Raw genomic sequence first — 21,171 nt, 5'->3', positions numbered from 1 at the left:
GCCGGGGACGATTTTTACGATAACCCCCACGACATACGAGGTGCCCCTTTGCTCATCTTACATGACAAACGCTTGACAAGATGTGAACATGTGAAACCAGATCCTTTTCTACGTGACATGTTCCGCACGGCCAGGTGGAGCGCAAGGAGAGACCCATCCTTGACTGCTCTGTATTCCGAGCGGTATATCAACATAAAGTACTTTTGTGCTTGGTCGACGATTCAGAGGAGGGTTGGAAGAGGTTCAGTGCCTTGAGCACTATTCTAGCTTTCAGGATGCATCCTGCTATCTGCTGCCTGATGGGTTCTTCGGAGTACTTGAGGCTTGCCTTGAGGACAATGTAGAATTCCTGAGGACAGTGGGGAATGTGATAACCTAAGCTGGAGATTTGAACGTCGATACATTTGTCTCTGCCCTCGACATATCATCTATTGTGACAAAGCGGTAGTCCCAAACAGGGCTGGGTGTAGTTATGGACACCTAGAGAATCCATTGAATTAACTAGGAACATTGGAAGAACAGAACACCAACAGCATCTGAAACAATGGCCTTTTCCACATCCAACATGATGATAGTCACATTAATTACAAAGTCTCTTTGTTCATTTATCACATAATGTTACAGTGAAGCTTCAGGCAGCTCTGAAGCTTGATGTATTAGTCCAATCGCGTTGTGGGGTCAATTAAGATCCCTGTAGTTTCCGTCGCGACAGGCGCGTCATGACGTCCCACACGCGTAAAGTCCCTTCTTCTTTCACGTTTCGTTTGCGCCTCCATCTCTTTTTTTTTTTCTCATTGATTAAGTATTCTCGCTTTTCTTCTTGTCACTTGGATCTCGGCTTCATTTCGAATCTTACTTCACCAACCCAACCCTAGAGTACTAGAGGATAAGTGCAAAGATGGGTATTAAGCAACTCTTTTCGATCATCAAGGAGGAAGCTCCAGATTCGATCAAGGAGGGTGAGATCAAGAACCAGTTCGGCCGCAAGGTCGCCATTGTAAGCTCACTACGATATTCAATACGAAGAGTAATTACTTATGATATTAGGATGCTTCAATGAGTATCTACAGTTTCCTCATCGCCGTACGATCCGAAGGCCAACAGCTCATGAACGAGAGCGGCGAGACAACATCGCATCTCATGGGCATGTTCTACCGTACTCTGCGCGTGGTAGACAACGGAATCAAGCCCCTCTACGTTTTCGATGGTGCACCGCCCAAACTCAAGTCTGGCGAGTTGGCCAAGCGTTTCCAACGCAAGCAGGAAGCTACCGAAGGCCTTGAGGAGGCTAAGGAGACTGGTACAGCTGAAGACATCGAGAAATTCTCGCGGCGAACTGTTCGTGTCACCCGAGAGCACAATGCCGAATGCCAGCGACTATTGAAGCTCATGGGCATTCCTTACATCATTGCACCTACTGAGGCTGAGGCCCAGTGTGCTGTCTTGGCACAGGCTGGCAAGGTGTATGCGGCCGCCAGTGAAGATATGGACACTCTTTGCTTCAACGCACCCATTTTGCTGCGCCATCTTACCTTCAGCGAACAGCGCAAAGAGCCTATTCAGGAGATTCACCTGGAGAAGGTCCTCGAGGGCCTTAACATGGAGAGGAAGCAGGTATGTTGCGACACCCAGATTGGTTGATACATTGGACTAACATCGTATAGTTTGTGGATCTTTGTATCCTGCTCGGCTGCGATTACCTTGACCCAATTCCCAAAGTCGGCCCCAGCACTGCCCTGAAGCTGATCCGTGAGCATGGTTCATTGGAGAAAGTTGTTGAGGCGATTGAGAAAGATCCCAAGAAGAAGTATACCATTCCTGAGGACTGGCCCTATAAGGATGCTCGGGATCTATTTTTCGAGCCTGATGTGCGACAAGCCGACCACCCTGACTGCGATTTCAAATGGGAGAAGCCCGACATAGAAGGCCTTGTTCAGTTTCTCGTCACGGAGAAGGGTTTCTCGGAGGATCGCGTCCGCAGTGGAGGTGCCCGACTGGAGAAGAATCTCAAGAGCTCTCAACAAGCTCGACTTGAGGGTTTTTTTAAACCAGTTCCCAAGACTGATGCTGAGAAGGCAGCACACAAGCGAAAGCTGGATGAGAAGAATGAAGAGAAGCGAAAGAAGGCCAAGCAGGAGAAAAAGGACAAGGCAGCTTCTAAAGCAAAGCCTCGAGGTACCAAGTGAGGATACATGGCATTGCAGTGAGACAAGGATCGGATATGGAAAAGGGCTAGCCACATGCTGGGATCGGGAACGGAGTTTTTGGCGTTGTGGAGTGGTATATACCACCTGGAGGCTTTATCAGGTGGGCATTGAAAGCACTACGACGATTTTGATAGAAATAATCTAGAGTCCGCATCAACGAACGGCCTCAAGGGGAAAGCCCTGAAGCAGGGGAGTAATAGAACTCCTTAGGTTATGCTAAATTGACTTGAACATTTCTGTTACTCAAGATTGACATCTTCTCTCACCTCTCCTACAAAAGGTTTACAAGGAACATGGACAGAGTTCGTTGCATACATGTATCGTTGTGCATATTCAGTGGCTTACATAAACATGAATAGAGGGTCTCAAGAGTCTCAGTGAAGAAGCCCAGTTGTTCGGATGGTTCGTCGAGTTCGGAGACTCGTTGCATTCTCAGGCGGCAGATGGTGATCTGATGTAGATATATCACCGAACCAAGATGCTACTGGGGTCATATTCGGACTTTGAGCCCAGCCAGCCAAATTAGAGGAATTTCCAACACATGTATGTAAGTAAAATGCATCAAAAGGTCTTCTCCGCATGCTCTTTTCAGATGGATTGTCCGTTCCCCGTGGGGGTTTGTCCCCTTGTAAGGTTGGCGAGTTGTGAGCATCTGCATTTACCTCGGACGCCATATTTGGCAATGCTGGACCTCCGATTGGGCAGCGTACAGAAGCCTCGGCATCCTCCATCATGACATCAACGCGTGCGCTAGACTTTAGCAGCAGAGCAATTGTCGTTCACTGCGGCTCTTTCACATGTGAAATGAAGATAGCGAGGCGTATTCACATGACCTTTGTCTCTACATACCATGACCGCATCGAGTAATGCCGTGAATGAGACGACTCATGACCTGAAGCGATAAGTTTTTCCCCAGAAAATAAGATGATAGAATATGGGGGTGGAGCTGAAGCACCAACATGTGATTGTAATGCTACCTATGGTTTTGCCGAAGCATGTTTTAAAAAAAGGTTCTATGAAAGGTTCTGTGATCCCTTTCTCTTCCTTCTTCTTCTCCCATATTGTTGTGCTGGCTTTTTCTTTTTGACCCTGTGATATATACCCTTTGCAGTTTTGATTATCCTTTCTCCATCTCACATCATCACCAATACAAAGTCAACATGTCTAAGGTCTTTACCACAAGCGACGTTGCGTCGCATAAGAAGCCCGACGACTTGTACATCATTGTCGATGGCGATGTTTACGATGTGACAAAATTCCAAGACGACCACCCAGGTAGGTCAATCACAATACAGCCCTCGAAACTCACATCTGACACATAACAGGTGGTAAGAAGATTCTCCAGCGCGTCGGCGGCAAGGACGCTTCCAAGCAATTCTGGAAGTACCACAACGAGGGTATCCTCAAGAAGTACAAGAAGCAGCTTCAGGTCGGATCCCTTGACTCCAAACCCGCGGCCCCCGAGCCTAAGCCTGAGGCCAATGCTGCTCCGGTGCCCGCGGCCCCTACACCCAAGGCCGTCAAGACTACACAGAAGGAGGTTGCTGCCAAGGAGGAAGACGCCGAGGCTCTTGAGCCTTTCGGTGACCAGATACCCTTTGCTGACCCTGCCTGGTACCAAAGCGTAGGTTTGCCCCTGTTGTCTTCTGTCAGCTCCTTGCTTACCGGTGTTAGTACCATTCACCATACTTCAACGAATCTCATGCTGCTCTCCGCGCCGAGATCCGGGAATGGGTTGAGAAGGATATCGAGCCTTATGTCACCGACTGGGACGAGGCCAAGGAGGTCCCCGAGGAGATCTACAAGGAGATGGGTCGCCGCGGTTATCTCGCTGGTCTGCTCGGTGTCAAGTACCCAACCCAATATGTTCCTCAAGGTATCAAGTCTGTCCCTCCCGAGCAGTGGGATCTCTTCCACGAGATGATCATCACCGACGAGCTGTCCCGCACTGGCTCTGGTGGTTTCGTCTGGAACATCATTGGTGGTTTCGGTATTGGCTGCCCTCCTCTTATGAAATTCGGTAAGAAGGAGCTCAAGGACCGTATCATGCCTGGCATCCTCAGTGGCGAGAAGCGTATCTGCTTGGCCATCACTGAGCCTGATGCTGGTAGTGATGTTGCCAACCTGACCTGCGAGGCCAAGCTGAGCGAGGATGGCAAGCACTACATCGTCAACGGTGAGAAGAAGTGGATTACCAACGGTATTTGGGCCGACTATTTCACCGTCGCTGTGCGAACTGGAGAGGCTGGCATGAACGGTGTGTCTCTGCTCCTCATTGAGCGTGGCGAGGGKGTTTCCACCCGACGCATGCCTTGCCAAGGTGTCCTGTCTTCAGGAACAACATACATCACCTTCGAAGATGTCAAGGTTCCCGTTGAGAACTTGCTCGGCAAGCAGAACCAGGGTTTCAAGGTCATCATGACCAACTTCAACCACGAGCGTATGGGTATTATTATCCAGTCCCTCCGATTCTCTCGTGTCTGCTACGAGGAGTCCGTCAAGTACGGTAGCAAGCGACGCACGTTCGGCAAGAAGCTTATTGACCACCCCGTTATTCGCATGAAGCTCGCTCACATGGCTCGTCAAATCGAGGCCTCGTACAACTGGCTCGAGAACCTCATCTACCAGTGCGAACGCATGGGTGAGACAGAGGCTATGCTTCGGCTCGGCGGTCCTATTGCTGGTCTCAAGGCCCAGTCTACCCTCACATTTGAGTTCTGTGCCCGAGAAGCTAGTCAGATTTTCGGTGGCTTGAGTTACTCTCGAGGAGGCCAGGGTGCCAAGGTAGAGCGACTGTACCGTGATGTGCGAGCATATGCCATCCCCGGTGGCAGTGAAGAGATTATGCTTGATCTTAGCATGAGGCAGAGTCTGAGAGTTGCAAAGGCTGTGGGTATGAAGCTGTAAAACCCGGAGTAGAGATCATTTGTATATATATATATATGTGTGTGTGTGTGTGTGTGTTGCACCACCTTGGAGTTACTTATTTGACTATGGCCTTGGTCTAGATGTCAGGCCGAGTAGAGCGAAGAATGAATACCAGTTTCTACAGATTCCATGATGGAGGATGAACGAATGGCTTGCGTGAATTGGCAATTCCTCCAGCGGTTATTGGTCAAGGCATTGTTTTTATGTGATTGTGAGATCGTGAGTGTGCCTAGTATCGAGTAATGTGTACCTAGTAACGCCACCTTTCTTGACCTAGAATGTGAATTGATAGATGAACGATAAGAACTTAACCTTCAGAGGTGCATATCCCCTCAAAAAATACGCACAGATGAGCTGTCTTTTGCCATTTGAACAGCTTAACCCCAGGCTGCAGTACAAGGTGTACCTCGCTTGTTGAATCGTTAGAGCTGGCCCCTGCTTAGAGCCGGAGGTATCATGCGTCCTCATTGAAACTCTGTTGATTTTCATCTCTCGTGTCATATTCCTCACAACAAAAGCCTCGAAATCTCCCACCGAGAGTCGCTCACCTCCAAGCAAACACTTGGCCAATTCCAGAATACAATAGACTAGATCATTTTGGCAAAAGCTCATTCTCGTCCATCTCAGCAAACGATAAAAACCGGGCTGCCCCGCCTACACGTGACCAAAAACTGCAGGGCCTTCCGCCGCAATGAGGCACACACCATCGTCACCTTCACCTTCAAACCCCAAGACTGAGCCTACTCCTACTCTATTTCTTCCCTCTACCAAGAACCCAACCACACTTTCAAACACTCCACGACGACAAGAAACCTCTCCACACGACATCGACCTCGCGCTTTCAACTAACTAAAGCACTTTCATCCCTGAGTATTCTTTCTCAGGTAGTTCGCGCACCGATTTTCTTCCGACCTCTCTCCACACAAACCAACAACGCCTTGCAGCTCCTCACCTGCTGCTCCCCTCCCGCGCCCCGAACCCACGAGAGGCCGACCTCTGTGCTGTTTTGCATATAATACCTCACCCCTCTACTTTCTTTCGATCCGTAGACGGATCCTATACACGCAATGGCGGATCAGCTAGCAGACAAGCTGAAATCCACCCAACTCAGGTCCGCTGCGCCGCCCTAGCGGCCCTTGTGAGCTTGGACTAACTCGAGCAGTGACGGTGCTCCCGCCGCGGGTGACGAGTGGAAGAAGAACCTGAACCTCCCCGCAAAGGATAACCGACAACAAACAGAGGTACATGCTGCAATCATGATTTTCTTGGCGCACGCCTAGAGGCTGACCTTTGTCCCCAGGATGTTACAAACACAAAGGGCCTCGAGTTTGAGAACTTTGCCCTCAAGCGAGATCTACTTATGGGAATTTTTGAAGCAGGATTTGAGAAACCCTCACCAATTCAAGAGGAAGCTATACCCGTCGCATTAACTGGCCGAGATATTCTTGCGAGAGCAAAGAATGGCACTGGCAAGACAGCTGCCTTTGTCATCCCTACCTTGGAACGCATCAACCCCAAGGTTTCCAAGATTCAATGTCTTATCCTTGTCCCCACACGTGAGCTTGCCATGCAGACCTCGCAAGTCTGCAAGACCCTCGGCAAGCACCTCGGCATTAATGTTATGGTTACGACTGGTGGTACCGGTCTTCGAGATGACATTATTCGTCTGCAGGATCCCGTCCATATTGTGGTTGGTACCCCAGGCCGAATTCTCGATCTCGCTGGCAAAAATGTTGCCGACCTTAGCGAATGCCCCATGTTCATCATGGATGAAGCCGATAAGCTTCTATCCATTGAGTTTACTCCCGTTATTGAACAGCTTCTGCAATTTCACCCCAAGGACCGACAGGTCATGCTTTTCTCAGCCACATTCCCTCTGTCCGTCAAGGACTTTTCCGATAAGAACATGGTCAGCCCCTATGAGATCAACCTGATGGATGAGCTCACTCTGAGGGGTATCACTCAATACTACGCCTTTGTTGAAGAGAAGCAGAAGGTCCACTGCTTGAACACCCTCTTCTCCAAGCTCCAAATCAACCAGTCGATTATCTTCTGCAATTCCACCAACCGAGTCGAACTTCTGGCTAAGAAAATTACCGAACTTGGATATTCCTGCTTCTACAGTCATGCTAAGATGCAGCAACATGCACGAAACCGTGTTTTCCACGACTTCCGTAACGGTGTGTGCCGAAACTTGGTCTGTTCCGATCTTCTCACCCGTGGTATCGACATCCAGGCTGTCAACGTTGTCATCAACTTTGATTTCCCCAAGAATGCCGAGACCTATCTTCATCGCATTGGTCGATCTGGTCGTTATGGCCACCTTGGTCTGGCTATTAACCTGATCAACTGGGACGACCGCTTCAACCTCTACAACATTGAGCGGGATCTTGGTACTGAGATCCAGCCTATCCCCGCCAGCATCGACAAGAGTCTCTATGTCTACGAGAACCCTGAGTCGATCCCCCGACCCATCTCCAACATGCAAAGGGGACAACTACCTGCTGCACAGGGTCAGCAGCAGCCCCAAACTCAACAACCTCAGCAATACCAACAGCCTCAGCAGATGCAGCAGGCTGGTCTGCCTCAACAAGGCCAAGGTAATTGGCAGAGCCAAAACCCTCAGCACGGCAACCCGCACTATAACAACGGCGGACGAGGTCGTGGACGAGGCCGCGGGTATCGTGGCCGTGGTGGCCAAGGCGCAGGCGGTCGAGGTCGCGGCCCGCCCCGCGATGCCCAATCCTAATATCATATATCTCTTGCATGGCGTTAGGCAGGCGAGACAGGGGTTTAAGGATGACTTTCAGATGATTTTTTTTTTGTACTGGGTTGTGATTTCAATGTTGGATTGTACATTATTCGCATATTTTTCCGCGAATGGATGGGACGGCGAACGGCCTGCACTGCCGATGGATTACGACTCCTTCGACACTTTCCCAAAGGGTTTCTATGCAAAAACCCAACACATTAGCGAGCCCCGACTCATTTGGCTCACGCATTCTTGGCATGGAGGCCTTGTTGGCTTCCTTTTTGCACGGATCTGTCAGTCGTATCATCACCATCGGCTTTGGCATTCTGTTTGATTTGGTTCATGATATCTACGGATGATGAAAAAGAGCGAGAAATGGAACTTCCAGGGAAAAGGTGTTCTTTGGGCATCGACCACGGTAGACATACCCGCTTTGGGGCTGGACACAGTCAAATGGTGCGGGGAGAAAGGAAAGGAAGGGGTGTTTCTGAGGTTCGAGGCGTTCGAGGCTCTTCACGCGGATGGCGTTGCCCTCGGTTTGTATTTGAGGGCTGCAATTTCTGTAGCTGACTTGCAATTTGAACAGCACCTCGGCGGAGCGAGCGCACGGGGGATATGATACCCTTACGACAAATCTACGTTGGATGAGCGGATCTCATGAGCTGAGGCAGACTCTGCTAGACACGTATTGGTGGATTCGGAAGGGCTTTATGAGGCCCAAGGGTAACATCACTACATTGATATTGCTCTCTCTCCCTCTCCTATCATGGACAAGACGCAGTCTTTGCTCGAACACGGCTTCTCGCGACAAGACTGAGGGTTGAGACACTGAGATGACTGCTATTGAGCAGCACCAATGAGAACCATGAAAGTAGAAAAACAAGAAAAAATAACTTTTGGGAGGGGAAACTGAATAGACCGGATGACTTTCGTACCGGCTCGGCGCGTGCCGTTGTATGGACGAGATTTTGCGTTCTGCAACGACGTGGCTGGAGCTGGTGAGACAGATAGTTTATTTGAGCAAAACTGTGGGATTTCCCACTTTCCTCTCATACAGATGACTCTTGAGTTGCGTGATAACTTGTGATGGCGAACTTATTGAGAGTATCAGCGTTCTCGATCATAGAAGGTCGGAATGATTCAGATGCAGTTCGTTTTTTAACAGATCAGAAACCATCGGTACGCCAAACCCCTACTTAAGGTTCACGTTTAAGTTTGAGAGGACATCTGGATGTAGTAATTGGGGTGTGTTGTAAGAGTCAAGTTAGGGAGTTGTCGTGAACCGTCTGGAAGAGGCTCGTGAAGCAAGAAACGAATGAGTCAGCACTGGAATGCGATCTGACAAAACCCAGGGACAGGGTCTGTAGGGCTTTCACGCATCTGATCAGCAAAGGCGCGTTAGTTAGCACTAGACTACACATGTTCCTGAAAATCACAGCCCTCCTTTTTATTTCCAGAGAGATGGCCAAGAAAGTTGAGTTAGCTGTGCTTGAAAGGATTCATCAAGGATTGCGTAGACAGTGGATCCTTTACATCTGTCACGGTTGCTCGCATTCTTCGCCAACCCCGAGAAGGGCCGTGCTCTGTGGGTGGCTTGCCAGGGGTAGGAAGATATTTGTTATTGAAGATGAAGAGGCAGCCAAGAGTATATGAGATGCTGTGGAGAATGAAGAGCTTGTTTAGATATTGGGGCTGATATGTTGTAAGATGATGGGCTTGGCTTTGTCGTAAGGAGGTTGATACTACATAGAGATGAGAATCAGTTGTGAGTGCAGCATAACAAGTCAAGTCATGTATGATGTATAACGATGCTCCATGTGTCACAGGAAACACACATGCCCGTGATACGAGCTTTGAGTGACAGCTTAGGGTATTCACACGTTCTTTGGAGCGAGACTCCTTCAGAGCCACCATAATCCCAATGAACACTTATAAGACCAAAGACTATGGAATATTGCTCTCCATACCAGATACGGAAACATATCGGATGTTAAAGCCGCGGGATTATCACAGTATGAACCAGTATGGATGGATGCTGGACGCTGCATGTTGGAAGGTAGATCAGCCGCATAAACACCGCTGGTGTCATACTATGTAAGGGTCGCAGCCATGACGGAATGTGCTGGCTAGCGGTGAAGACAAAAAACAAGGGACAGGAACAAATGTCTTGGGACCAAAAAAAGACCTGGAACATGAGAGAATGGCGCCGATCTTGCAAATCGACATATCAGCCAAAACGATGATCAGTTGCCATTAGTCGAATAGTGGGTTTAGTTTGAAGAAACACCACCAAGAATCTGTTGCCACTTACAAATCATTCTCAGTATTTCATATTCAAGTTGAGACGAAGAGTAAATAGATTAGTATGGACCTTGGGTAGTCTGGAGATTTAGCTTGGTCTTCATATCCACGACAACGAGATTGAAAGAGATGGGGGAGAGTGGATCTTGACCCCCCGTGGCTGTGTTAACGGTGCCTGGGGTGATTGATTGATGTTGACGGGATCCAATGGCAGTAGACGACTGACAAGGTTTAATGGCCAGTACTCTGTACACTCGGAGCCTTTAAAGCATCCAAACAATATCGAAATCGGATCAGCTGAATGAACATCAAGTTACTTAAGCAGGTTTCTACATACCTTATATAGTACATACGTGCAGTCGGAGAGTCAATGCTTGGAAACCATAAGTTTCATGTTGAAGAGACATGAGTCGAGATATAACTCGTTATCCACTGTTCGACTTCTGAGGCAAACTTAGAATGAGACGGGCACTGATTGATGCTTCATGACAAGGGTGACATTAAATAGGGAGATCGTATTGAATCATGGAGAAGCCTGGGTCATATCATGCTATGCTGTGCTGTAGGTACTGTCAAGTTAGTTGGCTGTTCTCTCATGTTAACCCCTTGGCGAGATAAGAAGGATGATTATGGCCACAGATCGTCAAATCTGACAACACCACAACCGACCGGCACTTCTAATGGCATCTTAAACTGTGTCAATGGCGTGTATATTTTCTCTGACCCATACCCTCTAAAATACAAGAGCTAGACGCCAATATTGCAAGCCACCGATAAATGTAGCAGCGGCATCAGACGGGCGGGAGACGGGTTTCCATGGGCCGCCTGCCAAGCCCATCTGGCGCTGGGACCTACCAGTATGCCACACAAACCCTCCCCTTTCAGTGGTCCACACAGCCCAGTTGCATTGCTTCAGTGGGTGGAGTGCACTGGAAGATAGCCCTGAATACGCTGTGCCCAGTAAAACAGAGCCTGTCACACCGTCCACCAATCCTCACATCTCATATCAGCCGGGATCCCGGGTGGCCCCCCATCCTTTATCCCATTGGGTACCATCTTCTTCCCCCTTCTTCCTTACAGGACACATAGAGAGACGCCTCATTTCCAGTTTTAGGTACAGGCCAGGCAAGGCAGGAAGGAGCTGCTGCATCTGCAACCGCTACTGCTGAAAGAACGAAGCCCAGGCCCCCGTCACTTTTTCCCACCCGGATTTCTCCCAGCCTCACCACCACCAACCAACTCTACACTACACCATCCATCCTCCGTCTCTCTTCTCCGTCTCCGTCGCTCACCTCACCTCACGCCCAGAAATCGATCTAATTCGACAGCACATTAATTGGGAATTCGATAGACGAAACCGCTTCCCATCGCAATCATCTTCATACAACTTCCGTAGCCCATTTAATCTACAGCTTCAACTTCGCCTGGCTTTCGCTTCCCCTCGACTTTTCACCCCAGCGTGGTGTCCCTGCCCTGCCCATTGGTCGACCCGCCAAGCATCCCCCCGTGCGCCCAGCCAGCAAGGCCCTCGAACCAATTTCCCTCTCTCGTCTCTACCGCCCATTGTCCACCAGCAACGTTAATACTCATCCCAGAGTCAGTGAGAGCGAACCACTGCGACAAGAAGCCAAGTGACTCCAGAGCCCGACGACGTCTCGACGATATTATCACATCCACAACCCCCGATTTACGCTCGAAATAGCATCACTTCACCTAGTAGCATCTACCGCGTCAGCACTCGCTGGTCTTGGCCTCCAGCGAGCTCCTCACACTCCCGCTCGAAATGCCATCGTTTCTCTCCGACCAGGACAATTCCACAATCTTTAGCAATAACCCCGATATCCTCAACCTTGATCCTACGAACCAGTTCGGTTTCGTAAACAAGGATAGGGTGAATGGGGGTTCTATCCGCCACACCCGATCCGATACAATCAATGAGAGCTTTGACGAGAGCTCAATTTCCTCTACGCACGCGTCCGACGTCTCCGACTCAACACCGGCGCCTATGAATGGCAACAGTAACAGCACGCGGCCCACGAGCATGAGCTCCAATTCCAACGGCATGCCCGCTACAGCTACTCACATCCAACAAGACGATGTAAACGGAGTCGGCAAGTTTGGGCAGCAGCCCATGCCTAATGGCACAGAGAACCTAGTCGATCGTACACGCCAACACTCATCCGATACCAATGGCATCAATTCCAACACAGCCTCTACCGATAATCATCAACAAAACAACATACTATCAAAGCCCTTACCATCGGAACCCCAAACGTCAGAGGGAATCTCTGAGAAGCCCCCAAGCAGGAGCTTTGAAGGAAACCACACACTCTCACTCTCCCCATTCCCTGTAGAGCCGCGCGGTTCTCAGTCACAAACTGCTCTTCCGGTGAATAATAATACGAACACCGATGCGGCGCAGACGCTGCACCCTCGCACAAATGGTACACATCGATTGTCATCACCACCGATCTATAACCCGTCAAGCGCAGCAGCCTCGTCAACAGGACACTTACAAGCACCCCCTGGTCTCAAGCAACGACATACCCTCGATGTACCAAAGTACGTGCCTGGGCGCGGCTCAAAAGACGGAATGGATACAGCCCAAGCTAGTGGCCGCTTCTCCCCTACTAATGCTGGAAGTTCAAGTGGTCGACGACCCTCGTTGAGTATGGGCAGAAGGCCAACTCGATCAATGCAATCAGATGGACCACGGGATGAGATTGTACCAGATGAGGATGCTCTTCGCTGGGCAGAGGCATTGCGACAAAAGAGAGCTAGCAAGAGGAGGAGAAAGGAGGAGGAGGATGACGATCGCGTTCTTGTCGGCACCAAGGTTGACGAGAATCACGCCAACTGGGAGACGGCCTACAACATGCTTACAGGTATTCGTGTTTCGGTTTCGAGGACGAATGCCAAGCTCGACCGAGAGTTGACAGATGCCGATTTTGAGACTAAGCAGAAGTCGACATTTGACATCGCCGGTAATGAGCTGGTGCCGTCTGCCAAGTACGATTTCAAATTCAAGGACTACGCTCCCTGGGTCTTTCGTCGCCTCCGAGCTCTCTTCCGCTTAGACCCTGCAGATTATCTGATGTCGCTTACGGGCAAGTATATTCTTTCTGAGCTGGGATCGCCTGGCAAGAGCGGAAGTTTCTTTTACTTCTCACGGGATTACAAGTACATCATCAAGACCATCCACCATGCTGAACATAAGTTTCTCCGCAAGATTCTTAAGGAATACTACCAGCATGTTAAAGACAACCCCAATATGCTTCTTTCGCAGTTCTACGGCCTTCACCGAGTCAAGATGCCATATGGAAAGAAGATACACTTTGTTGTGATGAACAACCTCTTCCCCCCACACCGAGATATCCACACCACTTTCGATTTGAAGGGCTCTACCATTGGTCGAGACTATAGGGAAGAGGATTTGGAGAAAAATCCCAGGGCGACCCTGAAGGATCTCAACTGGCTGAGGCGACAGCGGAGCCTCGAGTTGGGTATCCAGAAGAAGCGCATGTTCCTTGAGCAACTGCAACGGGATGTTGCCCTCCTGAAGAGACTTAAGATCATGGACTACTCACTACTGGTTGGCATACATGATGTTTCTCGAGGGAATGAAGAGAACCTTCGTGACAAGACACTACAAGTTTTCAACCCTGGTGGTGAGAAGTCTCCCGACGACGAACCCAACTCGGTCCTCCTTCGCACACCATCCAAATTAGAAAACCAACGTAAGGCTAGGGAACTGAGACAGATGATTCGCCAGGAGCGACCAGTACCCATGGGCCAGTCAGCAAACAAGATGCCTGATGAGTTGCAAGAAGGCCAACATCGACCTGGATGGGTCTTTGGACAGGATGACGGCGGTTTCAGGGCAACCCATGAAGATAACACTCCAGGGGATGAAATTTACTATCTCGGAGTCATCGACTGTCTCACTCACGTAAGTATTGCACCAAGGCTGAACCCGACGACAACTGACATGATTTAGTATGGAATTATCAAAAAGATTGAGCACTTCTGGAAGGGCTTATCTAGTGACAAGACTCAAATCTCAGCACTACCACCTGACCAGTATGGTGACCGGTTCTACCATTTCATCGAAGGTGTCACCATGTCCACCGAAGAGGCTCACAGGGAGGCTGAACGGAGACACCAGGAAATGATTGAAGCTCAACGTTCAGAAAACAGGGTGTCAAGCTGGAATTCTCGCCGCAGGTCGTCTCAGGCCGTTCCACCGATGCCAACCCATGTACCACCTCCACCACCTGGCCCACGATCTCCGGAAGCTCAAGAAACGCTCGAACGGGCTAATAAGGAGGCCGAGCGCTCCGAGAGGCATGGACATACTGAGAACCAGGTTCCGGACCGAGTCTTGACTACCGGCACTTCTAGGGACAACCGCGATTCTTTGCAGCACGAGCCTATCTTGCCCGTGGTGCAGGAGGCAGGTGAAAATGGCCGCGATGACACAGAGGCCAAGCCCCCGAGATCCTCTAAAGACCTCAACAAGAGCCTACCTCCGACGAGAGCACCACCTCCAACTCCTCCCAAGTCAGGATATGCCGGACCCGGAAGCGCAGACAGTGGGTATGCAGGTCTCAGCAACGGCACAGGTCCCGTCAATCAAGGACAGAGAGTGAGCATTGACAGTCTCAATAAGGAGCTGCCGCCATTACCAAGGAAGGATGGGACAGACGATAATGGAGTACGACTGGTAGCTTAGGTTGCGACCAAGGTCAAACCAAGGAATCACTTCCAGGTTTGTCAAGGAGGACAAAGATGGATTCACGATTAAGAAAGCGAACGACGCAGATACATACACAAGGTTGACGAGCGACGGAACCATCGCCAACCACCAATGATGCATTAGAAAAGCGAGACACCTGGCGACACCCCCTTATCCATATTCTTATCACATTTTTATGCTGGACCATTCCTTGACCAGCCGTGCACTATTTCCTTATTGTTATTCTGTCAATCGACGTCTTTGGCATACTGGACTCGGCCTCGGCCTATGAAAGCAAGTTTCTATTTCAGTCACATTTTCCTTTGTCAGCGACGAAGCAGGGAAGCACTCGGAAACGTGGTGGGCGAGCCGTATCGCCAGGTTCAAGGGCGGTCGGTGTCTCTGGAGCGAGTGCAGATATGGTTCCTTTTATCAAAAAAGAAGAAGACATGGATGATACCACCACGCTTAGCACGCTACAGTCTGTTTTTTTTTATTCACTTTTCTTCTGGTCGTTAATCAACTCTTTGTTGAGTGACCTCCTTTTCATATGATACTTCGTTTTTGTCATATACTTATTGTCCTCTCTTGGTTTTTCATCAGATGGCAGGGCTTGCACAGGCAGCGGCTTAGGTAGTAGGAATAGATAGATTTGGTAGGATAAAGACTCGAGTTAGCCCGTTGGGAGGAATGGGAGTGGTGTGGTGTGATGTGAAGGTGGTACAGTGAGTGCAATTGCGGGTGTGATTGTAACTTTTGGGGTGTGAGGTGGTGATATTGTGGTAGTTTACAGTGATATAATACAAATATGTAAAACAAGTAATGGCCTCTTGTGAAGTCTTTTCCGTGTCCGTCCGTTGTCCCATTCATCTATCATCTTATTCCTCCAACTCCTTTTACTTCTTTTGGTCCAGCATGGCCTGAATATCGCCTACGCCCTTGCCCTTCTCCCCAGCACCACCCTCTGGCGCAAAGCTCGTCGTAACCGTCATCTCCTGTGCTCCCTGTGCTCTCAACTCATCCAGGCGTCGCTTCTTCTGAATGTCGGCAACCCTCCACTGCTTGAAGTATTTGACCCAAGCAGCTGCACAATCCCTCTCAAAATCCGCCGTCTCGACTGGGCAAGCCTTCTTTGTCGCTGATGGATCCTTGGTGGCGTCGACGATGTTGTGGGCGTCTAGACAGTTGAAGTAGGCATCGCGGGCGGCCCAGCAGATCTTGCGCTCTTGACGGTTTGGTATCGCGTCACCGGAGCGAATGGCGTCAGCGCGGGATTCACTTGAGAAAGGCCAGAAACCCATTGCGTATTTGGTAATTTTTGTGGTTTTTATGCAAGAGAGTTAATTGGTGAAGGCGATGAGGGCGTGCAAAATCTCATGAGCCGTGTATCTCGAAAGCTGAGGGAGGGTACACTATGACGAGCAGAACCGGCAGAAAAAGAGGGCGGTGAGATCGTAAGTGGTTTAGTGGATGGAGCACAAGCCACGTTTCATGGTAGCTAGGTACCTCATGCTCTGCTTTGTGTGGCTGATGCACTTTAATCTGTCCTTTGATTGTCCTTTACATACTTACTTCCCTTGCGTTGAGCAACTCGACTTATTCCCTGCATTCAACTTTCTTCTCTCCTTTACTTCTTCTTTGTATACGCTGATTCTCAGCTCCTGTTGAGTCCTGCTTTCAATAACCAAGCTTCAAGAGACGAGCAAAAGCTAGGAATACAAGGTTCATGCGCTAAAGCCGAAAGCTCAAAGAAGACATCACAAGACCTCACGAGACATGCCCCTTCGATGACCGACGACGACTCCTGCACCCTCTACACTTGGCCTCCTACAACAACTTGACACAACAAACAAAAGATGCCGCGACGTCGTAAGCCTCCGCGCGCAGGCGCCCTTGCGGAACTTGCGCCCCTAAAAATCGCAGGCCAGATCGCGACGCTACAGGCGATATACTACTTCGCTGCACTGGTCCTGATCGTCTTTACGGCGCTTGTCTCTGGCTCTGGGTTTAGCTGGACGCTTGTGTTTGGATGGGAGGGACTGAGAGGAGATACCACGCATGGATGGCTCATGGCATTTGTGTTATTGTTGGATGGCGGGTTGATTATGTGAGTTCAACTGCTCGAAGCACGCGCAGAAGCTCCCCTTGTTCGAGTACCGTTCGTTACTAACACTTCATAGTCCTATCGCAATAGTCGCCCTCATCGCTCGCTCCAAACTCGTACCCGATTTCGCATTGACCGTCCACTTTCTCAACCTCGTCATCGCATCCCTTTACAGCGGCCACATCCCCCGCCACGGAGCCTGGTGGTTCACCATGCTTGTCTCATCCGGGCTATGTATCGGTCTCGGGGCTTGGGGCTGTCAGTATCGCGAGCTACAGCCTGTCTTCTTCGGCGGACGTCCCATTCTCCCAGCTACGGGCGCTGAAGGCGCCACGCCGCAACCTCCTCCTGTTGATGAGGAGATGGGTATTGCTGTGAGAGGAAGGGGGCCAGATGGTGGAGGAGAGTATGAAATGGCGCCTATGCAGCCTGTAAGATGAAATTTGGGGTTGGGGCCCTTGGATATGGTTGAATAGACTTGCATTGCTAGGCGTTTGGGCGCTCTTTACTCCGTTTATGTATGTTGATTTGGGAGGGCTTTAATCAGGGGCCCGTTCAGACCGAGTGAGACGACTCGAGGATAGATCTGTCTGTCAAGAGACGAACTTCAGCATGACGACCAGATCTCATAAAGCTTCATAGATGCATGTGCCTACAATCGACACTTGTGGCTTATCGTGACATGCTTCAGTCCTTTGCTTGTCCATCAAGATTACAGTCAAAGAAAGAAACAGCAAGGGAAAAACGGAGAAGTGGCTTTGGTGCCTTGTTGAATCTATCTCAACCTCCATCTTCTGCAATCTCCAACCCCGTCGTGGCTCGTTGTAACCAAATCATTCCCCAAAGAGAATACACCTTTGTCTTATCTTACTTGTCTTTCTTTCTTTCTTCAGTAGAGTACAAAAACCAGCGCATCCCATCGATTACGCCCATTCCTTTTTCTTCGCCTCCAATTTCTTCTGTGGCCATCCATGGACGTTCTATGCACCCGCCACAACCGCCAAGTTATCGTATATCATCTTACGCACCTCGTAGAAAGTGCTTCTTCGTGCAGTCGGCATACCGACGCTCTCTACCTCGACGCGTCCTGCCGAGGTCTTGCGGACAGCCACGGTGCCGTCGACAACTAGTGTACCCTCGCCACGGAACTCAGCCGCATGGCCTGCAGATTGCATGGCACGGCGGAGGTCAGCAAGACGTAGATCGCCAACGTGCAGTGGCTGGGCTGCTGAGCGGACGGCGGAGATGAGGTTCGCCGGTAAGACGTCGAGAACTGGTGTGGCCGAGGGGATATCCGCGGCCATGTTGGTGAGTGTTGTTGATGAGGCTTCATCCGTCTTCTGGCGCTTGTTGGCAGCATCTTCATCTGCTGCGGCAGCTTCGTTGAGATGTGTGGCAAGGAGCTGCCCGGTAATAGTGACAATACCCAGACCACGCACATTCTGCCACTTCATCTTCCTGACAAGAGGATCAGCGAGCTTGACAACCCATGCGTTGGTGTCGACACTGGCATCGACGACAACTCCAACCTCGGGAGTATATACGTCAACGGAACGCTCACTGCCTGCATCCGCGTTGCCACTATCCCCGCCCAATGCTCGACGACAGTCTTCAGCCAGAGAAAGTGTCTCATCCCGTTCACCACCAACAAGAATGAGCTTTCGTGGTTGGATTAGGGGAATCAGCATGTTAAGACTCCGCTTATCATGCAGACCGCTAAAGTCAACGAATGCAATGCGCATGTTGGTCTGGACAGTTTCGGTCTGGTATGTGAGTTTGCATGGCCCCGTGGGCTCCTCGGTCTCGAGATCCTCGATACTATCGAGCTCATCAGGCACGAAACCATCATGGTCACCAGCTGCAGCCTCTTCTCCGTCGGCGGAACCAGGCCGCATGTTCTGTTGCCGCTTGAAACCGGCTCCAGCCTTTGCAAAGTCGTCCCATCTTCTCTTCTTGCCGAGCTTGTCATCAGCAGCCTCCATGCTGGTGTTGTCCTGTCCTTCTTCCTCTTTCTCCTCGGCACGGAGGTAATCTTCGGGTCGAATGAGCTCTCCAAAGTCGTCCTGGCGCTTCCTTCGGATAGCGATAGGGAACGTCCTCTCTCGGCCCTTCTTCCCTCTCGAGTCGAAATCGTATACGCCCTTCTTCTTGATGAGCACGTTGATACCGAGATCCTCGTCCTTGAGGACAACATTCTTCCGGCCAGCTTGGGCGATAGCAGTTGAGACGTTGAGTGCTTTGCCTTGTTGTTCTCCATCTTCATCTTCTGAGTCAGAAGAGGATTCAGATGAAGCATCGTCGACGACATCTGCTGTAGCCTCAAGTCCAGCAGCGCCTCCGCTCTGCTGTGTAGCCTGAAGCTGTCTTTGAGTCGCAAGCCATTGTTGATACAATGTCAATTCGTCGCCTTCCAGCGCATGGCGTTGGGCCTCGCGGATCTCCAACTCCCGTCCACCAGCATAAACAAACTCGAGATTCTCTCCATTTGCGTTTTGTTCCACCGAGACACCATCCTTGCGCTCCTTCCACCAATCCCATAGTGTTCGTGCAATAGATGGCTTGTCTGTCTTTGATAGGCCCGGCTTATCTGTTAGGATGACCAAGTTTCGCGAGTCTCGTGCCAACCCCTTGATCAAATCCTTTGAGAAACCCCACTCGATACTGCTATCACTGGCCAGAATAACACGGCCTTCTGTCGATACGTTGTCGGGGTTCTGACTTAGAAGTCGTGCGATCTGGGCCTTGCGCTCGAGGAGTCGTAGATATTTAAAGTCGAATGGTCCACCTTCCTTCTTGTCGTTCGCGCCGTTGACCTTTCGTTGGCCCTCGGCAAAGGCCTCGAACTCTTGAACGATGCTATCGTCCATCCACTCGAGCATACTTCGGGCGTATCGCATTGTGCTTGACATATTGCGTCCAGCCAAGTATAGCTTGGCTGTCTTGAGGACGCCTTCGTCGGAAGCAGCATCGGTCCTCCAGGCATGTTCCAGGAGATACGAGAGTTCTAGGACTCGAGCACTTGAATCCACAGGGATAAGAACAGTTCCTCCTCGTGCCACGCAAGCCTTGATAGTGTCGACCAGCTGCTCGTCTCGCTTTGCGCGACCTCCAGTCTGGGCAGTTCGGTCTGCACCACGACTACTGCAGATCAGTGCAGTTGGTTTCCGTAGTTGCTCAATGACCTCAGCGCCACCGCCTCCAGCACCTCCCAGCCAAGCTGCTCCAGCAAAGACATTCTCACGTGCCTGGTTCCAGTCCACAGCATACACAATCGATTCTAGGCCATGCTGAATGTGCCATATCGTACCTCCGAGGGTATGTCCAGAGTTGTAGGCGGTGATAGTCAAGCCATTGAGAGGCGGCGAGAATGGGGAGGGGAGGGGTTGATGTGGTTGTGAGTATTTCAGCGGTTGGATCAGGGAGAAGTATCGTGCAATCTCCTCGTTCGTGGGAGATTGTAGTAGTAAGTTCTGCGCAGTCGTCGCAGTCTGTGTGAGCGAGTATGCGCTCTCGGTTAGCGAACTCTGAGGGATCGTTGTCGCCGCGGCTGGACTCGATGTGTAGAGGTCTTGGATGAGGGTGCGACCAAGGTCAATGACTGGTCGTGTCGCATAAACGGGGATGCGCGTGAACTGTGGAATGTTCTTGCAGCAATGGGCGTAGGCAGCAAGATGCGAAGCCGTCGCATGTGTAACGAGGATGAGCGAGAGAGTTGTTACTTGTCTATAGCGCATGATTGTCAGCCATCATCGTCACTATCAGATCAGATGCGCAGGGGGGGGGGCATGGCATACTTCTCTATCTCTTTGAGCTTTTCAACGTCAAAGGTCTCGTCCCATCCTAGATCTACCAGCACCTTGACTCCTCCGTCGAGCTCGAGGAGCGATTGTGAAGCAGGCGAGTCTGAAAGGGCGCCCTGGAGCGGGCAAAAGGTGAACATGATGGTATCGGCGCAACCGTGATCAAAGAAAGGATCAAGTCAAATCGAGATGAATCAAAGTTTGGAGTAGAGTTGCTATATGGATTGTAACGGCATGGCTGTTGTGAAATCAATCTTTGAGTCGAGATGGGAGTTTTGCAGCTATTGAATTGTCATTTCATTGTCCTCTATTGATGCGGACAAAGACAATCAATCAGTCGTCGC

At 50.3% G+C, this 21,171-nt stretch overlaps 7 protein-coding genes across 7 annotated transcripts; 5 read left to right on the top strand and 2 right to left on the bottom strand.

The window, feature by feature from the left end:
- Positions 1-898: 898 nt before the first annotated feature.
- Positions 899-2,186, top strand: FMAN_10553 (putative DNA repair endonuclease rad2; the record flags this gene model as incomplete). The annotated part of the gene is made up of 3 exons (XM_041823975.1): positions 899-997; positions 1,048-1,614; positions 1,665-2,186. The coding sequence occupies 3 exons, from the start codon at positions 899-901 to the stop codon at positions 2,184-2,186; spliced, it is 1,188 nt and encodes a 395-aa protein (XP_041689502.1).
- A 1,181-nt stretch (positions 2,187-3,367) lies between these two features.
- Positions 3,368-5,114, top strand: FMAN_10554 (putative acyl-CoA dehydrogenase; the record flags this gene model as incomplete). Its single annotated transcript, XM_041823974.1, has 3 exons — positions 3,368-3,482; positions 3,533-3,831; positions 3,882-5,114. 3 exons carry the CDS (start codon positions 3,368-3,370, stop codon positions 5,112-5,114), a joined length of 1,647 nt encoding a protein of 548 aa, XP_041689501.1.
- Positions 5,115-6,202: 1,088 nt separating this feature from the next.
- Positions 6,203-7,884, top strand: FMAN_10555 (putative ATP-dependent RNA helicase DHH1; the record flags this gene model as incomplete). Its single annotated transcript, XM_041823973.1, has 3 exons — positions 6,203-6,246; positions 6,298-6,376; positions 6,436-7,884. The coding sequence occupies 3 exons, from the start codon at positions 6,203-6,205 to the stop codon at positions 7,882-7,884; spliced, it is 1,572 nt and encodes a 523-aa protein (XP_041689500.1).
- Positions 7,885-11,971: 4,087 nt separating this feature from the next.
- FMAN_10556 (uncharacterized protein) lies at positions 11,972-14,920 on the top strand (the record flags this gene model as incomplete). Its single annotated transcript, XM_041823972.1, has 2 exons — positions 11,972-14,137; positions 14,186-14,920. The coding sequence occupies 2 exons, from the start codon at positions 11,972-11,974 to the stop codon at positions 14,918-14,920; spliced, it is 2,901 nt and encodes a 966-aa protein (XP_041689499.1).
- Positions 14,921-15,819: 899 nt separating this feature from the next.
- Positions 15,820-16,224, bottom strand: FMAN_10557 (uncharacterized protein; the record flags this gene model as incomplete). The annotated part of the gene is made up of 1 exon (XM_041823971.1): positions 15,820-16,224. One exon carries the CDS (start codon positions 16,222-16,224, stop codon positions 15,820-15,822), a length of 405 nt encoding a protein of 134 aa, XP_041689498.1.
- Positions 16,225-16,779: 555 nt separating this feature from the next.
- On the top strand, positions 16,780-17,467 carry FMAN_10558 (uncharacterized protein; the record flags this gene model as incomplete). The annotated part of the gene is made up of 2 exons (XM_041823970.1): positions 16,780-17,030; positions 17,104-17,467. 2 exons carry the CDS (start codon positions 16,780-16,782, stop codon positions 17,465-17,467), a joined length of 615 nt encoding a protein of 204 aa, XP_041689497.1.
- Positions 17,468-18,007: 540 nt separating this feature from the next.
- FMAN_10559 (uncharacterized protein) lies at positions 18,008-20,967 on the bottom strand (the record flags this gene model as incomplete). The annotated part of the gene is made up of 2 exons (XM_041823969.1): positions 18,008-20,750; positions 20,822-20,967. The coding sequence occupies 2 exons, from the start codon at positions 20,965-20,967 to the stop codon at positions 18,008-18,010; spliced, it is 2,889 nt and encodes a 962-aa protein (XP_041689496.1).
- Positions 20,968-21,171: the final 204 nt, after the last annotated feature.

This window comes from Fusarium mangiferae (assembly GCF_900044065.1).
Source record: "Fusarium mangiferae strain MRC7560 genome assembly, contig: FMAN_scaffold016, whole genome shotgun sequence".
In the NCBI taxonomy this organism is placed as follows: Eukaryota; Fungi; Ascomycota; class Sordariomycetes; order Hypocreales; family Nectriaceae; genus Fusarium; species Fusarium mangiferae.
This window is presented reverse-complemented; position numbering and strand designations above follow the sequence as displayed.